Here is an 18,985-nt window from a genome sequence, read left to right on the forward strand (position 1 = left end):
TATCCATTGTTTTAAACACAGTAACCATTCAACATTGAAATATAATCTCTTATCGTAATTTGCAATTCATATCCATCATTTTAAACACGGTAACCATCCAGCATTAAAATATTAATACTTATCATGTCCATCATCCGACATTCACATGGCACATTTAGACTCGCTCTTGCCTTACAAAAGTCTTTATGTGGGGACCGCCAATGGTGTAAGGCCCTTTTAAGACTCCCGGGAGCATTTCCTTTTTAAGACCACATCTTGTGGCTTCCCACGAGGTGCCGCCATCTTAGGCATTCTGCTCGCCTTTGTCTGCAGAGCTCCATTGCCATGAGGCTCCCCACCATCTTGAGCTCGCTGGCGAAGAAAGAAGAGGGGACAAGGAAGCAGGAAAGGGGAAAAAAGAGAAGAAAAAAAATGGCCCATCATACAGAAGTCGGTCTGGACTCGATCAGTCACAGTCCCGGTGAGTCGCTCCGTGCCTGCTGCCGCATCCACCACTCTGGCTCGCATTCCCCCGAGTCACGCCCACCGCCGCCGCAGCCTCCGCTCCCTCCGTGGCTGCCTCTCCTGCGGCCACCGTGGCCGCCACCATCACAGCCGCTGCCGCTGCCCGCTTGTTCTGCTGCGTGGGCCTCCCCGATCCGCCGGCCATCGATGGGCCTCCCACTTCTCGCCCGCAGCGCCCCACCGGCCCGCACCCCAGCAATAGGCCCGCACCTCAACAATATTTGTTCTTCCAGGGTGGAGGCTGACCTGCAACTTTGTTCTTCCAGGGTGGAGGCTGACCTGCAACTTTGTTCTTGCAGGGTCTGCTCATCTATGGAGGCTGAGGCTGCAGGATTGCTTGGGGTCAGGAGTTCTGGGCTGCTGTCGCCTGTGTGTGGATTTAGGCTGCAGATCCAGCTCGGTTGGCGCTGCTCTTTGGGGACCCGGGGAGCAGCAGTCTGTGGAGGAGTGAAGTCTTCCCAGCTCCCACGGACCTTTCCCATCCATCTTCTGCCGAGGAGCGTTGGCCCATCGCCTGCAATGACCCATAAGGGTAAACCGTGCGTCTCGCCCCGTGAGATACCTGCACATCCGCTCTGCCGAGAACTGGTATCAGTTCCTTGGTGTAGGTACGCAGCTTTGCCATGACCGGGACCAGCTTGGGTCGTGCAGCCGGGTTGTCCCACAGTTTCTCAAAAGTTCTCTGACTCATCAATGACGGACCTGATCCCGTATCCACTGCCATACTCACTGGGACTCCGTCAATTTTTACTTCCATTATCACTGGGGACGAATCGTCGGTGCACGTATACAGTCCCAACCCCTCATCTTCTTCTGCCTGCTCCTCGCTGAACAGTGGATCATCTACCATCTCCTCAGCCATGTGATGAGTCCGATTTCTTTTACACATACGCTGAAGGTGGCCTTTAACGTGGCAGGTATTGCACGTGTACTCCGCAAACCTGCACCGGTGAGCCCCATGGCTTCCTCCACAGCGCCAGCATGGTGCTGCTTGATTGGCCCCCTTCAGTGGACTCTGAGTTCCAGGATCCCGAGGTCCGTGCTCTCTGCCCCGGGCAGAGCCACGTTCTGCAGTTCTGTCCGTGGTGGGCGCTATCCTGTGGACAGTGCCTGCCGGGTTCGAGACTGTGTGGATCATTTGCTTGGTGCTGCACGTCGAGGTCATATATGCCCGGCTGATGGTGATGGCCTTTGTCAGGGTGACTGTGGGTTCCGTGGCTAGCAGCTTGTGAAGGAGGCCCTCATGGCAAATCCCCATAATGAAAACATCCCGCAACGCCGCGTCAAGATGTGCGCCAAAATCACACGGCGCTGTGAGTCTCCTGAGGTCCGCAGCATATTTGGTGACATCCTGGCCCTCAGGTCTGCAGTGATGGTAAAATTTGTATCTGGCTGTGAGGATGCTCTCCTTCGGTTTCAACTGGTCACAAATGAGTCAACCAGCTCCTCATATGACTTGTCCCTGGCACTCCCGGGTGCCAGCAAATCCCTGACGAGACAGGAAACCTCATCGCTACAACTGGAAAGCAATATCGCCTTACGCTTATCTCTCATTGCGTCTGTGCTCCCCGTCAGGTCGTTTGCTGTGAAGTAGTACTCGAGCCTTTCCGGAAAGGCCTCCCAATCATTGCCCACGGTAAAGTCCTTTAGTGAGCCCAGAGTAGCCATGGTTATGTGGAGTTCGTCCGCTTCCTCGTTGCCAATGTGGTGTATGTAACATACAAATCACTGACTCCACACGATCTGGTGTTGATCTAACTGCTGTGATCTTAATCCTTTATTGAACAGTTCCAGAGTGGCCTCCAGGTGTGGTGGGCAGCCTTTTATACTGCCTCGTGCAGGTACTTTCATGTCTCCCACCACAGCGCCCTCTGTGATGTACCATTGTACTTATCATACATTTATTGTACCAGAGCAATACACAACAGCTACCAGTTTGGTTAGCCCAATCTATATGTAGATTAAAGTCACCTATGATAACTGATGTACCCTAATTTCCTGTTTGATGCCATCCCCAACCTCCCTACTACTGTTTGGTGATCTGTACACAACTCCCACGAAGGTTTTCTGCCCTTTGGTATTTCGTAGTTTGACCCATATAGATTCCACATCATCCAAGCTAATGTCCTTCCTTACTATTGCGTTAATCTCCTCTTTACAGGAGGACATAAATAAACTTTCAGAATGGGCTTATAATTGGCAAATGTTCAACGCAGACAAATGTTAGGTACAGGTTGACCGTCCGAAATACGAAGTTCCAAAATTCGGAATGTTCCGGAATCCGGACCGATCCGTAGCGGGGTCGATCGGAAACCGAAAATGTTCCGAAATCCGGATTCCCCCGCCTCGGTGGCCCGACCTTGCCCTGGCCCTCGGTGGCCCGACCTCGCCCCGGCCCAACTTCGCCCTGACCTCGCCCCGGCCCGACCTCGCCCCGACTTTGCCCTGGCCCTTGGCGGCGCAACCTTGCCCCGGCCCTACTCCGCCACGGTCCTCGGCGGCCTGACCTCGCCTCCCCCTCCTTCTGCTTACCTCGGCGGACCGACCTCGCCCCCTTACCTCGGTTGCCCGATCCCTTACCTTGGCCCATGCAAAGACGTTCCAAAATCCGTAAATACATGGAATCCGGAATGGCGTCACTCCCAAGGTTTCCGGATTTCGGACACTCAACCCGTATTACATTTCGGCAAGAAGAATAGGGAGGTCACATTACTTGAAGGGTGCAAGTTTAGGTGGCTTGGAGGAACAAAGGGATCTCGGAATATAAATACACAAATCACTAAAAGTTGCAACACATGTTAGCAAGGCCATAAAAAAAAGAAAACCAAGCAATTGTGTTTATTTCTAAAGGTACAGAATTGAAAAGTAGGGAAGTTATGCTAAACCTGTATCGAACCTTGGTTAGACCAGAGTACTGCTTACAGTTCTGGTTGTCATAGTTTAAAAAGGGATATAGAGGCACTGGAGAGGATGCGGAGAAGATTTACAAGGATGATACCTGAAATGCGATGTTATACATATCAGGAAAGAATGTACAGGCTGGATCTCTTTTCTCTTGAAAAAAGAAGGTTGAAGGGTGACCTAATAGAGGTCTTTAAAATTATGAAAGGTTTTGATAAAGTGGATACAGAGAGAATGTTCCACTTGTGGCGAAGAGCATAACTAGAGGCCATCAATATAAGATAGTCACCAAGAAATCCAATAGGGAATTCAGAAGAAACTTCTTTATCAAAGAGTGGTGACAATGTGGAACTCGCTACCACAGGCAGTGATTGAAGCGAATAGTATAGATGCATTTAAGGGGAGGCTAGACAAGCTTTTAAGGGAGAAGGAAATTGAGGGTTATGCTGATAGGGTATACGGCACAGAAACAGGCCATTCAGCCTAACCAGTCCATGCCGGCGTTTATGCTCCACTCGGGCCTCCATTTAGATGAGGAAAGATGGGAGGAGGCTCGCTACCAGGACTTTGGAGAGAAAAGGGAGGTTGGGGATGGGGTGGTAGTTTGCAAGAACAGAGGAGTTAAGGATGTTTTTTTTGAGAAGGGTGATAGTAGATTTGAAAGGGGTGGGTGGGGGAAAGGTGGTGGGATGACAGTAACCAAGGAGAGGGAAGTTAACAATATCAGTTAAAATGGGGCCCAGGAAGGAAAGTTGAGTGTTCAACCGTTTGGTTGGAGTAGGTTCGAGGGAGCAGGAGATGGGTGTCATTGACAAGCTGAAGTAATTGCAGGAGTTGGGACAGAACTGAGAGAAAGATGTGAGTTCAGGGCTAGGGCAGTGCGGAACATTTGGGGAAGTTTGTCCGATGGGCTGGGGAAGGGAGAGAAGCGTCAAAGGCAGCTGAATGGATGGTCTCGATTTTTGTGACTAAAAAGTCCATGAGCTCCTTGCACTTATTGTCAGAGGTGAGGATGGAGGAGGCAGGGGAGGGTAGTTTAAGAAGACGTTTTGTGGTTATGGAGGGAGAGGTTTAGGGAGGAAAGGAGGGTAGTAAACAGAGGAGAAAGAGCAAGAAGAGTTGAGATGGAGGTTGAAATCACCGAGGATGAGAAGTCACTCATTGCAGAGGCTAAGGGAGGAAAGCAGAGAAGATATCTGAGAGAGAAACCGGGAGTGATAGTTGGGTGGACCGTACAGAACAAGGATGCGTGAGGGTGGAACAAAGTGCAATGCTCAAAGAATGAGAAGTTGCCAGAGGAGTAGGGAGCCAAACCAAGGTTACACTACCACAGTTTGAGTGGAGCAAGTGGTAGAAAGTATAGACAGGCGGGGAAGCTTCATTAAAGAGGAAAGGTATCATTATTTCTAAGCCATGTTTCCATCAAGGCCATGATGTCAATGTGATCATCCACAATAAGCTCATGGATGGCAAGAGATTTATTCACAAGTGAACGTACATTCTGGAGGATAGGCAATGGCAAACATTTAAAGATCACATGGATGAACTTCAGCAATTGTACATCCCTGCCTGGAGTAAAAATAAAATGGGGAAGGTGGCTCAACCATGGCTAACAAGGGAAATTAAGGATAGTGTTAAATCCAAGGAAGAGGCATATAAATTGGCCAGAAAAAGCAGCAAACCTGAGGACTGGGAGAAATTTACAATTCAGCAGAGGACGACAAAGGGTTTAATTAAGAGGGGGAATATAGAGTACGAAAAGAAGCTTGCCGGAAACATAAAAACTGACTGCAAAAGCTTCTATAGATATGTGAGGAGAAAAAGATTATTGAAGACAAACGTAGGTCCCTTGCAGTCGAATTCAGGTGAATTTATAATGGGGAACAAAGAAATAGCAGACCAATTGAACAAATACTTTGGTTTTGTCTTCACGAAGGAAGACACAAATAACCTTCCGGAAGTACTAGGGGACCGAGGGTCTAGTGAGAAGGAGGAACTGAAGGGTATCCTGATTAGGTGGGAAATTGTGTTGGGGAAATTGATGCCGATAAATCCCCGGGGCCTGATAGTCTGCATCCCAGAATACTTAAGGAAGTGGCCCTAGAAATAGTGGATGCATTGGTGATCATTTTCTAACAGTCTATCGACTGGATCAGTTCCTATGGACTGGAGGGTAGCTAATGGAACACCACTTTTTAAAAAGGGAGGGAGAGAGAAAGCGGGTAATTATAGACCGATTAGCATGACATCAGTAATGGGGAAAATGTTGGAATCAATTATTAAGGATGAAATAGCTGGTGTATCTGTAAAGCATGCACTCCTATGTTCCGCACTAGGGAGCGCATCCCCTGAAGTCCCAAGGGATCCCAGCATGTTACTCAATCTGGAGTGTCTTAATAAAGACTGATGTCACTGTTACTTTAACCTCCCTGTGAGCAGTCTCATCTGTGTTAGGAACACAACAACTGGCGACGAGTGCACGAATCCAAAGCAAAGATGCAGCAAACTGTGGGCATCCTGGAGAAGTTCTCAGAGGGTGAGGACTGGGAAGCCTATGTCGAACAGTTAGACCAGTACTTTGTAGCCAACGAGCTGACGGAGAAGGAAGTGCTGCAAAAAGGAGAGCGGTCCTCCTCACAGTCTGCGGGGCACCGACCTACAGCCTCTTGAAGAATCTTCTGGCTCTGGTGAAACCCACAGATATGAGGAGCTGTGTACAATGGTTCGGTAGCATCTTAACCCGAGGGAGAGCGTGCTGAGGAATGGGGCGAGGAATGGGGTACTGAAGTTGCATGTTCAGCCATGAACTCATTGAATAGCGGTGCAGGCTTGAAGGGCCGAATGGCCTACTCCTGCACCTATTTTCTATGTTTCTATGTATAGGTTCTATACGTACCAGCGATTTGAAGGTCAGGAAGTGGTGAGCTACGTCGCCGAGCTAAGGCGACTTGCAGGACAATGTGAGTTTGATGGCTACCTGGAGCAAATGCTCAGAGACTTTTTTTTACTGGGCATTGGCCACGAGACCATCCTACAAAAACTTTTGACTGTAGAGACACCGACCCTCAGTAAGGCCATTGCGATAGCACAAGCGTTTATGTCCACCAGTGATAACACCAAACAAATCTCTCAGCACACAAGTGCTAGCAATGTTCATAAATTAACTGGAACTGTGTTTGCGAGCAAAAATGTACAGGGCAGAAAGCACGAGTCTGCAACTGCCAGCAGGCCTCAGGTAATGAATGCAAGGCAATTCACACCTTGTTGGCGTTGTGGAGGCTTCCATTCAGCCTATTCATGCCGCTTCAAAGGGTATGTTTGCATGAGCTGTGGAACAATGGGGCACCACCTGCAAGCTCTGCAAAACCTGCTAACCACCACATGGCAGAGGAAGATCGGTCCATGGTGGATCAAAGCAATTTCCATCCTCAGAGAGAGGAGGCAGATGCTGAAGTACAAGGGGTGCACACATTTTCGACGAAATGTCCACCTATAATGCTAAACGTAAAATTGAATGGCTTACCCGTAGCCATGGAACTGGATACTGGTGCTAACCAATCCATCATGAGTAAAAAGATGTTTCAGAGACTGTGGTGCAACAAGGCACTCAGACCATCTCTGAGCCCCATCCACACGAAACTGAGAACGTACACCAAAGAGCTTATCACTGTCCTGGGCAGCGCCATGGTCAAGGTCACCTATGAGGGCATGGTTCACGAACTGCCACTCTGGATTGTCCCAGGCGATGGCCCCACACTGCATGGAAGGAGCTGGCTAGGCAAGATCCGCTGGAACTGGGAGGACATCCGAGCGCTTTCACATGTCGATGAGGCCTCAGGTATCCAGGTTCTTAACAAATTTCCTTCCCTTATTGAGCCAGGCATTGGAAACTTTTCCTGGGCGAAGGTGCGGATCCACTTGGTCCCAGAGGCACGACCCATTCACCACAAGGCGCGAGCGGTACCTAACATGATGAGGGAGAGAGTGGAAATCGAGCTGGACAGGCTGCAACGTGAGGGCATCATCTCCCCAGTGGAATTTAGTGAGTGGGCCAGCCCGATTGTTCCAGTACTCAAAAGTGATGGCACGGTCAGGATTTGCGATGATTATAAAGTAACTATTAATCGTTTCTCGCTACAGGACCAATACCCGCTACCTAAGGCAGACGACCTATTTGCGATGCTGGCAGGAGGCAAGATATTAACCAAGCTCGACCTGACTTCGGCCTACATGACGCAGGAGCTGGAGGAGTCTTCGAAGGGCCTCACCTGCATCAACACGCACAAGGGACTGTTCATCTACAACAGATGCCCGTTTGGAATTCGGTCGGCTGCAGCGATCGTCCAGAGAAATATGGAGAGCCTACTCAAGTCGGTACCAAGCACGGCGGTTTTTTAGGATGACATATTGGTTACTGATCGGGACACCGTCGAGCACCTACAAAACCTGGGCTGCGGCTGAAGAGGTCGAAATGCGTCTTCATGGCAACTGAAGTGGAGTTTTTGGGGAGAAAGATCGCTGCGGACGACATTCGGTCCACAGACGCCAAGACAGAGGCTATCAGGAATGCGCCCAGGCCACAGAACGTCACGGAGCTGCGGTCATTCCTGGGAATCCTCAACTATTTTGGTGACTTCTTACCGGGGTTAAGCACCCTCTTATGATAACATGTTATTACATGTGTTATTGCGTAAAGGTGAGAACTGGGTATGGGGAAAAAAACAAGTAATTGCTTTTGAGAAAGTGAGAAACATTTTATGCTCCAACAAGCTGCTTGTATTGTATAACTCGTGTAAAAGACTTGTGCTAGCACGTGATGCGTCGTCGTACGGAGTTGGGTGTGTATTACAATAAGCTAACGTTGCGGGGAAGTTGCAACCTGCCGCCTATGCTTCCAGGAGCTTGTCTAAGGCCAAGAGGGACTACAGCATGATTGAGAAAGAGGCATTAGCGTGTGTGTTCAGGGTAAAGAAAATGCATCAGTACCTGTTTGGCCTCAAATTTGAGCTGGAAACCGATCACAAGCCCCTCATATCCCTGTTGGCTGAAAACAAGGGAATAAATACTAATGCCTCAGCCCGCATACAAAGGTGGGCCTCGCGCTATCAGCGTATAACTATACCATCCGCCACAGGCCAGGCACCGAGAACTGTGCGGATGCTCTCAGTCAGCTACCATTGCCCACCACGGGGGTGGAAATGGTGCAGCCTGCAAACTTGTTGATGGTGGCGCAGCCCGCAGACTTGTTGATGGTAATGGAAGCGTCTGAAAATGATAAATCACCTGTCACGGCCCGCCAGATTCGGACTTGGACCAGCCAAGATCCTCTGCTGTCTCTAGTAAAAAACTGTGTACTACATGGGAGCTGGGCCAGCATCCCCGTTGAAATTCAAGAGCTAATCAAGCCGTTCCAGCGGCAAAAGGACGCGCTGTCCATTCAGGCAGACTGCCTGTTGTGGGGTGACCGCGTAGTGCTACCCAAAAAGGGCAGGGAGACGTTCATCTCGGATCTCCACAGCACACACCCGGGTATAGTAATGATGAAAGCGATAGCCAGATCCCACGTGTGGTGGCCCGGTATCGACTCTGACTTAGAGTCCTGTGTACGGCAATGCAGCGTGTGTGCTCAGTTGAGCAACGCGCCCAGAGACGCACCACTAAGTTTGTGGTCCTGGCCCTCCAGACCTTGGTCGAGGATCCATGTCGACTATGCAGGGCCCGTTTCTCAGTAAAATGTTCCTGGTGGTGGTGGATGCTTTTTTAAAACGGATTGAATGTGAAATAATGTCGGGAAGCACCGCCACCGCCACCATTGAAAGCCTGAGGGCCATGTTTGCCACCCACGGCCTGCCTGACATACTGATCAGTGACAACGGGCCATGTTTCACCAGTGCCGAATTTAAAGAATTCATGACCCGCAATGGGATCAAACATGTCACCTCGGCCCCGTTTAAACCAGCCTCCAATGGGCAGACAGAGCGGGCAGTACAAACAATCAAACAGAGCCTCAAACGAGTCACAGAAGGCTCACTCCAAACCCGCCTGTGCCTGAGAATGTGCGAAAATGGATAGAAACAGTGAAGTGAACAAAGGATTCATGGAAGAATAACCTAAGGATTGTCAGACTGCAAATGTTACAACATTGGCACAGATAACAGACTTGCTCAAGGTCTTGCTAGTCACGTCAGTAAAATTGCAACAATAACAAGGGTGAAAAGCTCTTTGTGTAAAAACAGTTGAATAGTTGCTATTACACATAACCACTTTCCCGTACCTAATTGGGCAAGGAAGGCCAGGTGTCGGCTCATGAGTGGACAAAGGGAAGGAGGGATCACAAGAGGATAGGGTGAACTGAATGTCACTCAATTGTATTGTGTACCGAAAGTGTATAACCGTTGCGCCCCTACATTGTAACGGGGCTTGTCCATGGGAAGTGAGCGCACTCTGAAGGGAGAGCGTTCCTTTGTTCTGATAAGTCCCGGCCGGTGAAACAATTAATAAAGTCTGCTTTCTTATAAATGGCTACGGTGTTCGACTCAGTGAATTCACTGAACCAGATTGAGGGAAAAGAATCCTTATTAACATGCCAAGTACTGTTCAGCTACCGCACGAGACCCCACTCGCTCACAGGGGTGCCCCCGCCTGAGCTACTCATAAAAAGGACACTTAAAACCAGACTCTCGCTGGTTCACCCCAAACTGCATGATCAGGTAGAGAGCAGGCGGCAGGAACAAAATGTAAACGATGGTCGCGCCACTGTGTCACAGAAAATTGATCTGAATGACCCTGTGTATGTGCTAAACTATGGACATGGTCCCAAGTGGATCGCGGGCACGGTGATAGCTAAAGAAGGGAGTGGGCTGTTTGTAGTCAAACTAGACAATGGACAAATTTGCAGAAAGCAACTGGACCAAACGAGGCTGCGGTTCACAGACTGCCCTGAACAACCCACAGCAGACACTACCTTTTTCGAGCCCACAACACACACCCAAAGGAACAACGACACCACGCCGGACCAGGAAATCGAACCCATCACGCCCAACAGCCCAGCAAGGCCAGGCTCACCCAGCAGCCCTGCAGGGCCAACAACACGCCAGCCCAGTGAGGGCACAGCCAACACACTAGAACAGACATTTGTACCGAGGCGGTCCACCAGGGAAAGAAAGGTTCCCGACCGCCTCAACTTGGAAATAGTTTTCACTTTGACTTTGCGGGGGAGTGATGTTGTGTATCTGTAAAGCATGCACTCCCATGTTCCGCCACCACCCCTGAAGTCCCAAGGGATCCCAGCATCCCTTGGGAGCACTGTATATAAGCCAGCCTCTAAGGCCTGTTACTCACTCTGGACTGTTATAATAAAGACTGAGGTCACTGTTACTTTAACCTCCCTGTGTGCAGTCTCACCTGTGTTAGGAACACAACAATAGCAACGCATTTGGAAAGCAGTGACAGGATCGGTCCAAATCAGCATGGATTTATGAAGGGGAAATCATGCTTGACAAATCTTCTAGAATTTGTTGAGGATGTAACTAGTAGAGTGGACAAGGGAGAACCAGTGGATGTGGTGTAGTTGGACTTTCAAAAGGCTTTTGACAAGGTTCCACACAAGAGATTGGTGTGCAAAATCAAAGCACTTGGTATTGCGGGTAATATACTGACGTGAATAGAGAACTGGTTGGCAGACAGGAAGCAGAGAGTCGGGGTAAACGGGTCCTTTTCAGAATGGCAGACAGTGACTAGTGGAGTGCCGCAGGGCTCAGTGCTGGGACCCCAGCTCTTTACAATATACATAATTATTTAGATGAAGGAATTGAGTGTAATATCTCCAAGTTTGCAGATGACACTAAACTGGATGGCGGTGTGAGCTGTGAGGGGGACGCTAAAAGGCTGCAGGATGACTTGGACAGGTTAGGTGAGTGGGCAAATGCATAGCAGATGCAGTATAATGTGGATAAATGTGAGGTTATCCACTTTGGGGGCAAAAACGCGAAGACAGAATATTATCTGAATGGCGCCAGATTAGGAAAAGGGGAGGTGCAACGAGACCTGGGTGTCATGGTTCATCAGTCATTGAAAGTTGGCAAGCAGGTACAGCAGATGGTGAAGAAGGCAAATGGTATGTTGGCCTTCATAGCAAGGGGATTTAAGTACAGGAGCAGGGAGGTCTTACTGCAGTTGAGGCCTCACCTGGAATATTGTGTTGAGTTTTGGTCTCCTAATCTGAGGAAGGATGTTTGTTGCTATTGAGGGAGTGCAGCGAAGGTTCACCAGACTGATTCCCGGGATGGCTGGACTGACATATGAGGAGAGACTGGATCAACTGGGTCTTTGTATATTGGAGTTTAGAAGGATGAGAGGGGATCTCATAGAAACATATCAGATTCTGACGGGACGGGATAGGTTAGATTGCGGGTGGAATGTTCCTGATGTTGGGGAAGTCCAGAATCAGGGGACACAATCTTAGGATAAGGGGTAGGCCATTTAGGACTGAGATGAGGAGAAACTTCTTCACTCAGAGAGTTGTTAACCTGTGGAATTCCATGCTGCAGAGAGTTGTTGATGCCAGTTCATTGGATATATTCAAGGGGAAGTTAGATATGGCCCCTACGGCTAAGGGGATCAATGGGTATGGAGAGAAAGCAGGAAAGGGGTACTGAGGGAATGATCAGCAATGATCTGATTGAATGGTGGTGCAGGCTCAAAGGGCCGCACCTATTTTCTATGTTTCTATGGAGGGAGATGTGGAGAGGAGCGTTGCTAGCCGATCTACTAGCAGAGCATGTAAGGTCAGAGCTGGGATCGATGAGAGGAACGGGAAGCAGGTTGGCAAGATTAGCCACTGGCAGGCACAAAGGGCGGGACGAGAATAAAATGGGACAAGTGGGGTTGCTGCTCGTTCGGAGGCATTGACGAGTGTCTCGGTGGGCCTTTCGAAGGATGCCAAGAGAGGCAGAGAGGGAAGCTGTAGGATTATTTAAAAGGGAGTCAAGCCTGGGATACCAGCATAAGAATAGGAAAGACAAAGAGTGCTGAAGAATTGGGGTTTGTGAAGGTAGAGTACCAGAGAGTAGCTAAAATTAACAGTCCATTCCCAGGTCACCCTGCACTTAACTTCCTGGTCTTGTATTTCTGTGCACACAGAGTGTGATTTAATCCAATTTAACTCTTCCCATTACTATAGCCTACCATACTTATATGCTATTGACCATTCTACCTCACCTGCTGATCCTTACAGGTAGGTTAGCCAATCAAATTAACCACTGCCCCTCTGGGTGGAGATTCCAAGAAGCTAGCTCCTGGAATGAATTGGTCATCTGAATATAATAGGTGAAGATGCTTGACTGGAACATTTAAACTCACTCCAACTGTCTCAAGTAGAAGTGGCAGGTGAGAGGTAACGTTTCGCAAACTGGTCCATCCAGCTCTAATACACGCCCGCAGCCCCCAGCACTTGGCCATTCTGTGAATCTAATGCCTCGTGAGGTAAGCTTAACTTAATATAACATGCCAAGACCATTCCATTGTTAACTAGCCAGAAATTCCAAAACATGACCCAAGGACTGAATCATTGTGCCATATAGTGCACGGTGTATTATTCGGCTGCTCAACAAGAACTGTGTTCATCCTGGCCTGCGCCTTTAAGAATGCAAAGTTTAGCACATGCCAAGCTGAATTAGAGGTTAATTGTAGGTAAGGGTATTAAAGGTTATGGAACCAAGGCAGGTTGGATGGAGTTAAACAATGATCTAATTGAATGGCGGAACAGGAATGAGTAGGGCATACATTTCTAATTAAATTAGAGGCTAATTACTTACTGAGGGAAGTTTGGATCAGAGAAAGAATCAGAAAAGAAAACACAGAAAGAGAGAGAAACAGGAGAGGACACTGGGAAAATCAAAAAAGACAGGCAAAAAGAGAGAGTGAAAAAATAACATAGCCACGATAAAGAATTCAGGAGAAATGTCTTTACCCAGTCAGTGGTTACAATATATAACACGCTGCCACATGGAGTAGTTGAGGTGACTAGCACAGATGCATTTAAATATACGAGGGAAAAATTAATAGAAGGTTATGCTGATATGATGAGATGAAGTAAGGTGGGGGGAGACTCGAGTGGAGGCTAAACACTGGCACAGACCAGATGGGCCAAATGTCCTGTTTCTGTGCTGTAAGTTCTATGCAATATATATGTTTGTAACCTTTCAGCTTTGAAACCCTCACTTCGTCTTTGGGGTTTTAAAAATAATTATTGTATATCACAGATGTATTTATTTTTTCAGTATGTCATCTTGGTTACCAGGATTTATTCAGAAAGAACTAAATTATTGCATCAAACTAAATTATTACATATATGAAGATTTGTATTATAGCTCTATTTACTAAGGATTATTGTCAAAAGTGTCAGTGTCTCTCCAGAAATTAATAGAGGTTCAGCTAGGATAAGGAGAAAGTTAGTTATAATGAGGGTTGATAATTTCTGACTTCAACAGGTAGAATGTAGGAATAAATAATTAAGTTTTCAAAGATTGTGGACAATGATCAGCCTTTCTAATGTGGTGTATTTGGATTTTCAGATGCCACATAAGAGGTTGCTGCACAAGAGAAACGCTCACGGGGGTTGGGGGTAATATATTAGTATGGATAGAGGATTGGCTTATTAACAGAAAACAGAGTCGGGATAAATAGTTCATTTTCCAGTTGGCAAACAGTATCTAGTGGGGTGCTGCAAGGATCAGTGCTGGGTCCTCAACTATTTACAATCTATATTAATGACTTGAATGAAGGGACCGGGTGTCATGTAACCAAGTTTGCTGATGATACAAAGATAGGTGGCAAAGCAAATTGTGAGGAGGACACAAAAAATCTGCAAAAGGATATGGACAGGCTAAGTGAGTGGGCAAAAATTTGGCAGATGGAGTATAGGGCCCAAGTTTCCACATGATTTGCACCTGATTTTTAGGAGCAACTGGTGGAGGACAGACTATCTTAGAAATCGCAATTCTCCACATTTTTTTTCTGCAGTTCTAGTCAGGTAGAACAGTTCTACTTTGGAACAGAATTTTTTCTTCAAAAGGGGGCGTGTCCGGCCACTAATGCCTGATTTCAAAGTTTCCACAGTGAAAATGGACTCCAAACTAAAGTAGAATGGAGCAAGTGAAGATTTTTGTAGAACTGAAAAAACCTGTTCTACACATTAAAAAAATCAGGCGCAGGTTACAAATTAGGCGTCCAGAACGAGGTGAGGTGAGGTGGGGTGGGGTGGGGGGGGGGAAGGGAACTCATTAAATTCTACAATCAATCCTTATTTATACTTCTACAAATATTATACAAATAAATCCAACCTGAATAAACATTTATAAGCAAAGAAAAGATTAAATAAACCATCTTCCTACCTGTGTGAAAGTGCTTCAGCCATCGTTCGAAGGAAACCGCCGTTTGTTGCCGCGCAGGGGAGGGAGGGGAAGGAGACAGCCATTTGTTGCCGCGGAGGGGAGGGAGGGGAAGGAGACAGTGAGAAGGGAAGCCTCAGTGCTGATGGCAATGTGGTTTTATTAAAAAATTTTCAAAAATTAAACAGCTACAAAGAACTACAAAAATGGCCGAGTGCCAATGTTTTTTTTCACACTGAGCATGCGCGAACGCTCCAACGCGCACACGCAGCGTTGCCGGCAGGAAAAAAACTAATTTAAATAGTACCCGCCCCCTCCCATTTACAAAATCGGCGCGAGTGTAGGCGCCAAACAGACAAGAAGCTGCAAAGCGCTCGAGAATAGCGCGTTTTTTTTCTGCCGCCGTTTTAGGCGCGAAAACCGGGCGCCCAGCTCGGAGAGGCGCCTGTTTTTTATCCTGTGGAAACTTGGGCCCATAATGTGGGAAAATGTGAGGTTATCCACTTTGGCAGAAAAAATAGAAAAGCAAATTATAATTTAAATGGAGAAAAATTGCAAAGTGCTGCAGTACAGAGAACCTGGGGGTCCTTGTGCATAAAACACAAAAAGTGAGAATGCAGGTACAGCAAGTAATCAGGAAGGCAAATGGAATGTTGGCCTTTATTGCAAGGGGGATAGAGTATAAAAGCAGAGAGGTCCTGCTACAACTGCACAGGGTATTGGTGAGGCCACACCTGGAGTATTGCTTACAGTTTTGGTCTCCGTATTTAAGGAAGGATATACTTGCATTACAGACTATTCAGAAAAGGTTCACTAGGTTGATTCCGGAGATGAGGAGGTTGACTTATGAAGATAGGTTGGGACTATATTCATTGGCGTTCAGAAAAATGAGAGGTGATCTTATTGAAACATAAGATAATGAGGGGGCGCAACAAGGTGGATGCAGAGAAGATATTTCCACTCATAGGGGAAACTAAAACTAGGGGACATAGCCTAAGAATAAGGGGCTGCCCATTTAAAACTGAGATGAGGAGAAATTTCTTCTCTCACAGGGTTGTAAATCTGTGGAATTCTCTGCCCCAGACAGCTGTGGAGGCTGGGTCATTGAATATATTTAAGGCGGAGATAGACAGATTTTTGAGCGATAAGGGAGTAAAGGGTTATGGGGAGCGGGCAGGAAAGTGGAGCTGAGTCCATGATCAGATCAGCCATGATCTTGTTGAATGGCGGAGTGGGCTCGAGGGGCCAAATGGCCTACTCCTACTCCTATTTCTTATGTTTCTAATGTTTCTTTCCAAAGACCAATTGGCCAAAATTGCCTCTTTTTTTAAGGTCCGTTACCAACTCTAAGAGGCAGAAACGGGATGGTAAGGCCCTGACGAGCGGGGGCAAGCGGATGGTGCGACCCAGCCGCAATTGCCCCTGTGCCGGGGACAGCATAAACTGGTTTCCTCTGCGCCCCGACTGGCGCTCCAACCCATTGTCGGCTGTGCGTCAGCCTCTTACCTATCGACCCCTTTTCCGCCTCGTGGGGGAAATTGCCCCGCGGGAGCACAGCCGCCGCCGGCCGGTGCCACTGACAGCTTCACGAGGTGGGTAAGCTGCCAGTGGCTGGGCGGTGCAGCTACCCTTAAAGTGAAGGGTGCACCTCTGCAGCTGCCATTTTCTTTTAATTGTCGGCCGACTCTGCAGTCAGCCGACAATGGCAGCCGCGGGCCGGGCCGAACACTTCCCTGGTGGCCCAGTCAACGCCTCGCAGCATATCTCCCCTTTAACTGAAGGGGAGGGACGTTGCCTACGTGACAGCACATCTGGACACTACCCTGCTCTCGACCTGAACCTCACCAAAGCACTGGAAGGTGGTGTCACAGTTAAAGAGCTGAATTTTCCGCCTCTTCCCTCCGACTCCCACTGGGCGGTAATTATTCAAAAGATTGGCCCGAAACGGTGCAGAGGGCAATTTCCCCCCTAAATATGAACAAATTATGAATTTGTCAAGTACATCTGAGCCCATTTAATTCAATCATTCAGCAGATAAAATAATCTTTTTGAATGTGTTGCAGTCTGAGATAAAATTAGGCCATCAAATGAGAACACTCATTTAGTTGAGCCGGGACAGCAAATAACTAAGCAATACATTATGTCCGAGTCTAGATTATGCGTTGAGGCAATGACTAAATTTGAAGTTATAACAGGAGTGGACTGTGTGCATTTTAATTGATGTATTCGAATCAGGTACACAATACAAACTCTTCTAACTATGTTTCGAACTACTTATTAAACATGCACACAATAGAACAAATACGTGTTATTGTATTTATAACTAAAAGATATATGCTGCTGATAAAATTATGAATTGAATGCATGATGTAAATTTGAGAGAGGACCTACCTAACACCTTGCTGTTCTTGCTCAATGTGCTTGATCTGCATTTGCAGTACATCCATGTGAATTTTGACTTCTTCAGTTCTCTCTTTCATTGCTGTCTCAAGCTGCATTTTTCGTTTCTCCAAAGACAGCACATCATCTGCTTTGTTGTGGAGCATGTCCCGTAGACGCTTGACCTCTAGCTTTAAAAGGTTATCTTCAACCATTAATTCCTAAAGGTATGAGTAGAAAAGTCAGTATTGTTGTGAATAACATTTCATGATTAATTCTTCACTAATGTAACAATTAATTTTAAACAATCATAGCCAAATCCATCTACCAATGCCAATGCAGCGAAACATCGGATGGTGTCAGCCCACAAGGTATTTGCTTTCTCTCGGTATAAAAGACAGCAGTTTATTAGCAGTTTATTAGCACAGCAGTTTGTTTCTGACCAATAACATTAAAAAAATGAATAATTCATACATGAGCTCCCTGCAAGGCATAAGGAGATAGTCAGGAGCAGAGGGGGAATGAAGAAGAATCTACAAGGTAGGTAATCTATTGTCCTCATTCTCCATCATCCTTTTTGTCTCATTTGTTGACCATATTGCATATCATTTGTTTAGCTTTTGGACAACAGTTGTTTATTTTTTGCACAATGGAAGATTGACAGTCTGCAAAACACATTAAAAACCACCACATACATGTTCTTGACCATTCTCTTCAATAGCATTGACTCATTTTATTTCCGAGCCGACTTGATCGTGGTGTTCAATTCCATTTCATGTTTCTTATACGGTGCTGTAATGAAAAACTTTCCCCCTTTCTTTCAAGTGCCAAGAACTGCAAGCTTCAGCAACTCTTGAAACCAGCTTTTCTTCTGTTCGCTCTTCCTCTTCACTTTCCTCTGACCCCCATCTCTCCTAATCTTATTCCTTGCCATTTTTTCACTATCTCCTCTGACCTTCCCTTCTCTGAACCTGGACAATCTGTCCTCAGCAAAGGCCTCACCTTCATTGTCCTTTGCCTCCACCACAACAAATTCCGAGCTCAACATGATGCTGAGCTCTTCTACCACCATCTTTGCCTCTACCCTTACCTTTTTGGCTAGGTTTCCTCTCTCACATCTTACCTCTGCTCCTTGATGTCAAAACAATCTTTTCCTCCTGGCATTTAGCCACTTTCTCCAATAGCTGCACACTTCACAGTATTACCATAATTTTTTACATTTATCATCAGCATCATAGGCCGTCCCTCGGAATCAAGGAAGACTTGTTTCCACTCCCAAAGTGAATTCTCTGGTGCCTGAATAGTCCAATACGAGAACCACAGACCCTGTCACAAGTGCGACAGACATTCGTCGAGGGAAGGGGTGGGTGGGGCTAGTTTGCCGCGCACGCCTTCCGCTGTCTGCGCTTGACCTCTTCACGCTCTCTGCGTTGAGACTCAAGGAATTCAACATCTTCCCGGATGCACTTTCTCCACCTCGGGCGGTCTTCAGCCGGGGTCTCCCAGGTGTCAGTGGTGATGTCACTGTCATGTACGTAACCACAATGTAACACCACTGTATTACTGTATACACTTAACCTAGATGCACACCTTGACCACAAGGAGTGAACTTGTGGGAGACACTCCTTACATGCTCACACAGGTTATAAAAAGGGAGGTCCCACGCAGGGTCATCGTCTTTGGAGTCGTGTAAGTAAAGAGTTAAGGTCACAGAAGGATCTTGTCCCCAGAATGTGCCTCGTATGGTTTCATACTGTAGGGTCAGGACTTTACATTGGCGACGAGAAACGGGAATTCACGACCCACGAGAA

General features: G+C 47.3%; 1 protein-coding gene across 2 annotated transcripts in view; it reads right to left on the reverse strand.

Annotated features, from left to right (window-relative positions):
* ccdc39 (coiled-coil domain 39 molecular ruler complex subunit) overlaps nucleotides 1-18,985 on the reverse strand; it is a 191,868-nt gene that overhangs the window by 92,991 nt on the left and 79,892 nt on the right. For both annotated transcript variants that reach the window (XM_070882270.1, XM_070882271.1), the window contains exon 13: nucleotides 17,187-17,395. In XM_070882270.1, the coding sequence (XP_070738371.1) occupies nucleotides 17,187-17,395 (209 nt within the window). The remainder of the gene's footprint in view (nucleotides 1-17,186; nucleotides 17,396-18,985) is intronic.

The sequence above is a fragment of the Pristiophorus japonicus genome, chromosome 6 (genome assembly GCF_044704955.1).
Source record: "Pristiophorus japonicus isolate sPriJap1 chromosome 6, sPriJap1.hap1, whole genome shotgun sequence".
Lineage (NCBI taxonomy): Eukaryota > Metazoa > Chordata > Chondrichthyes > Pristiophoridae > Pristiophorus > Pristiophorus japonicus.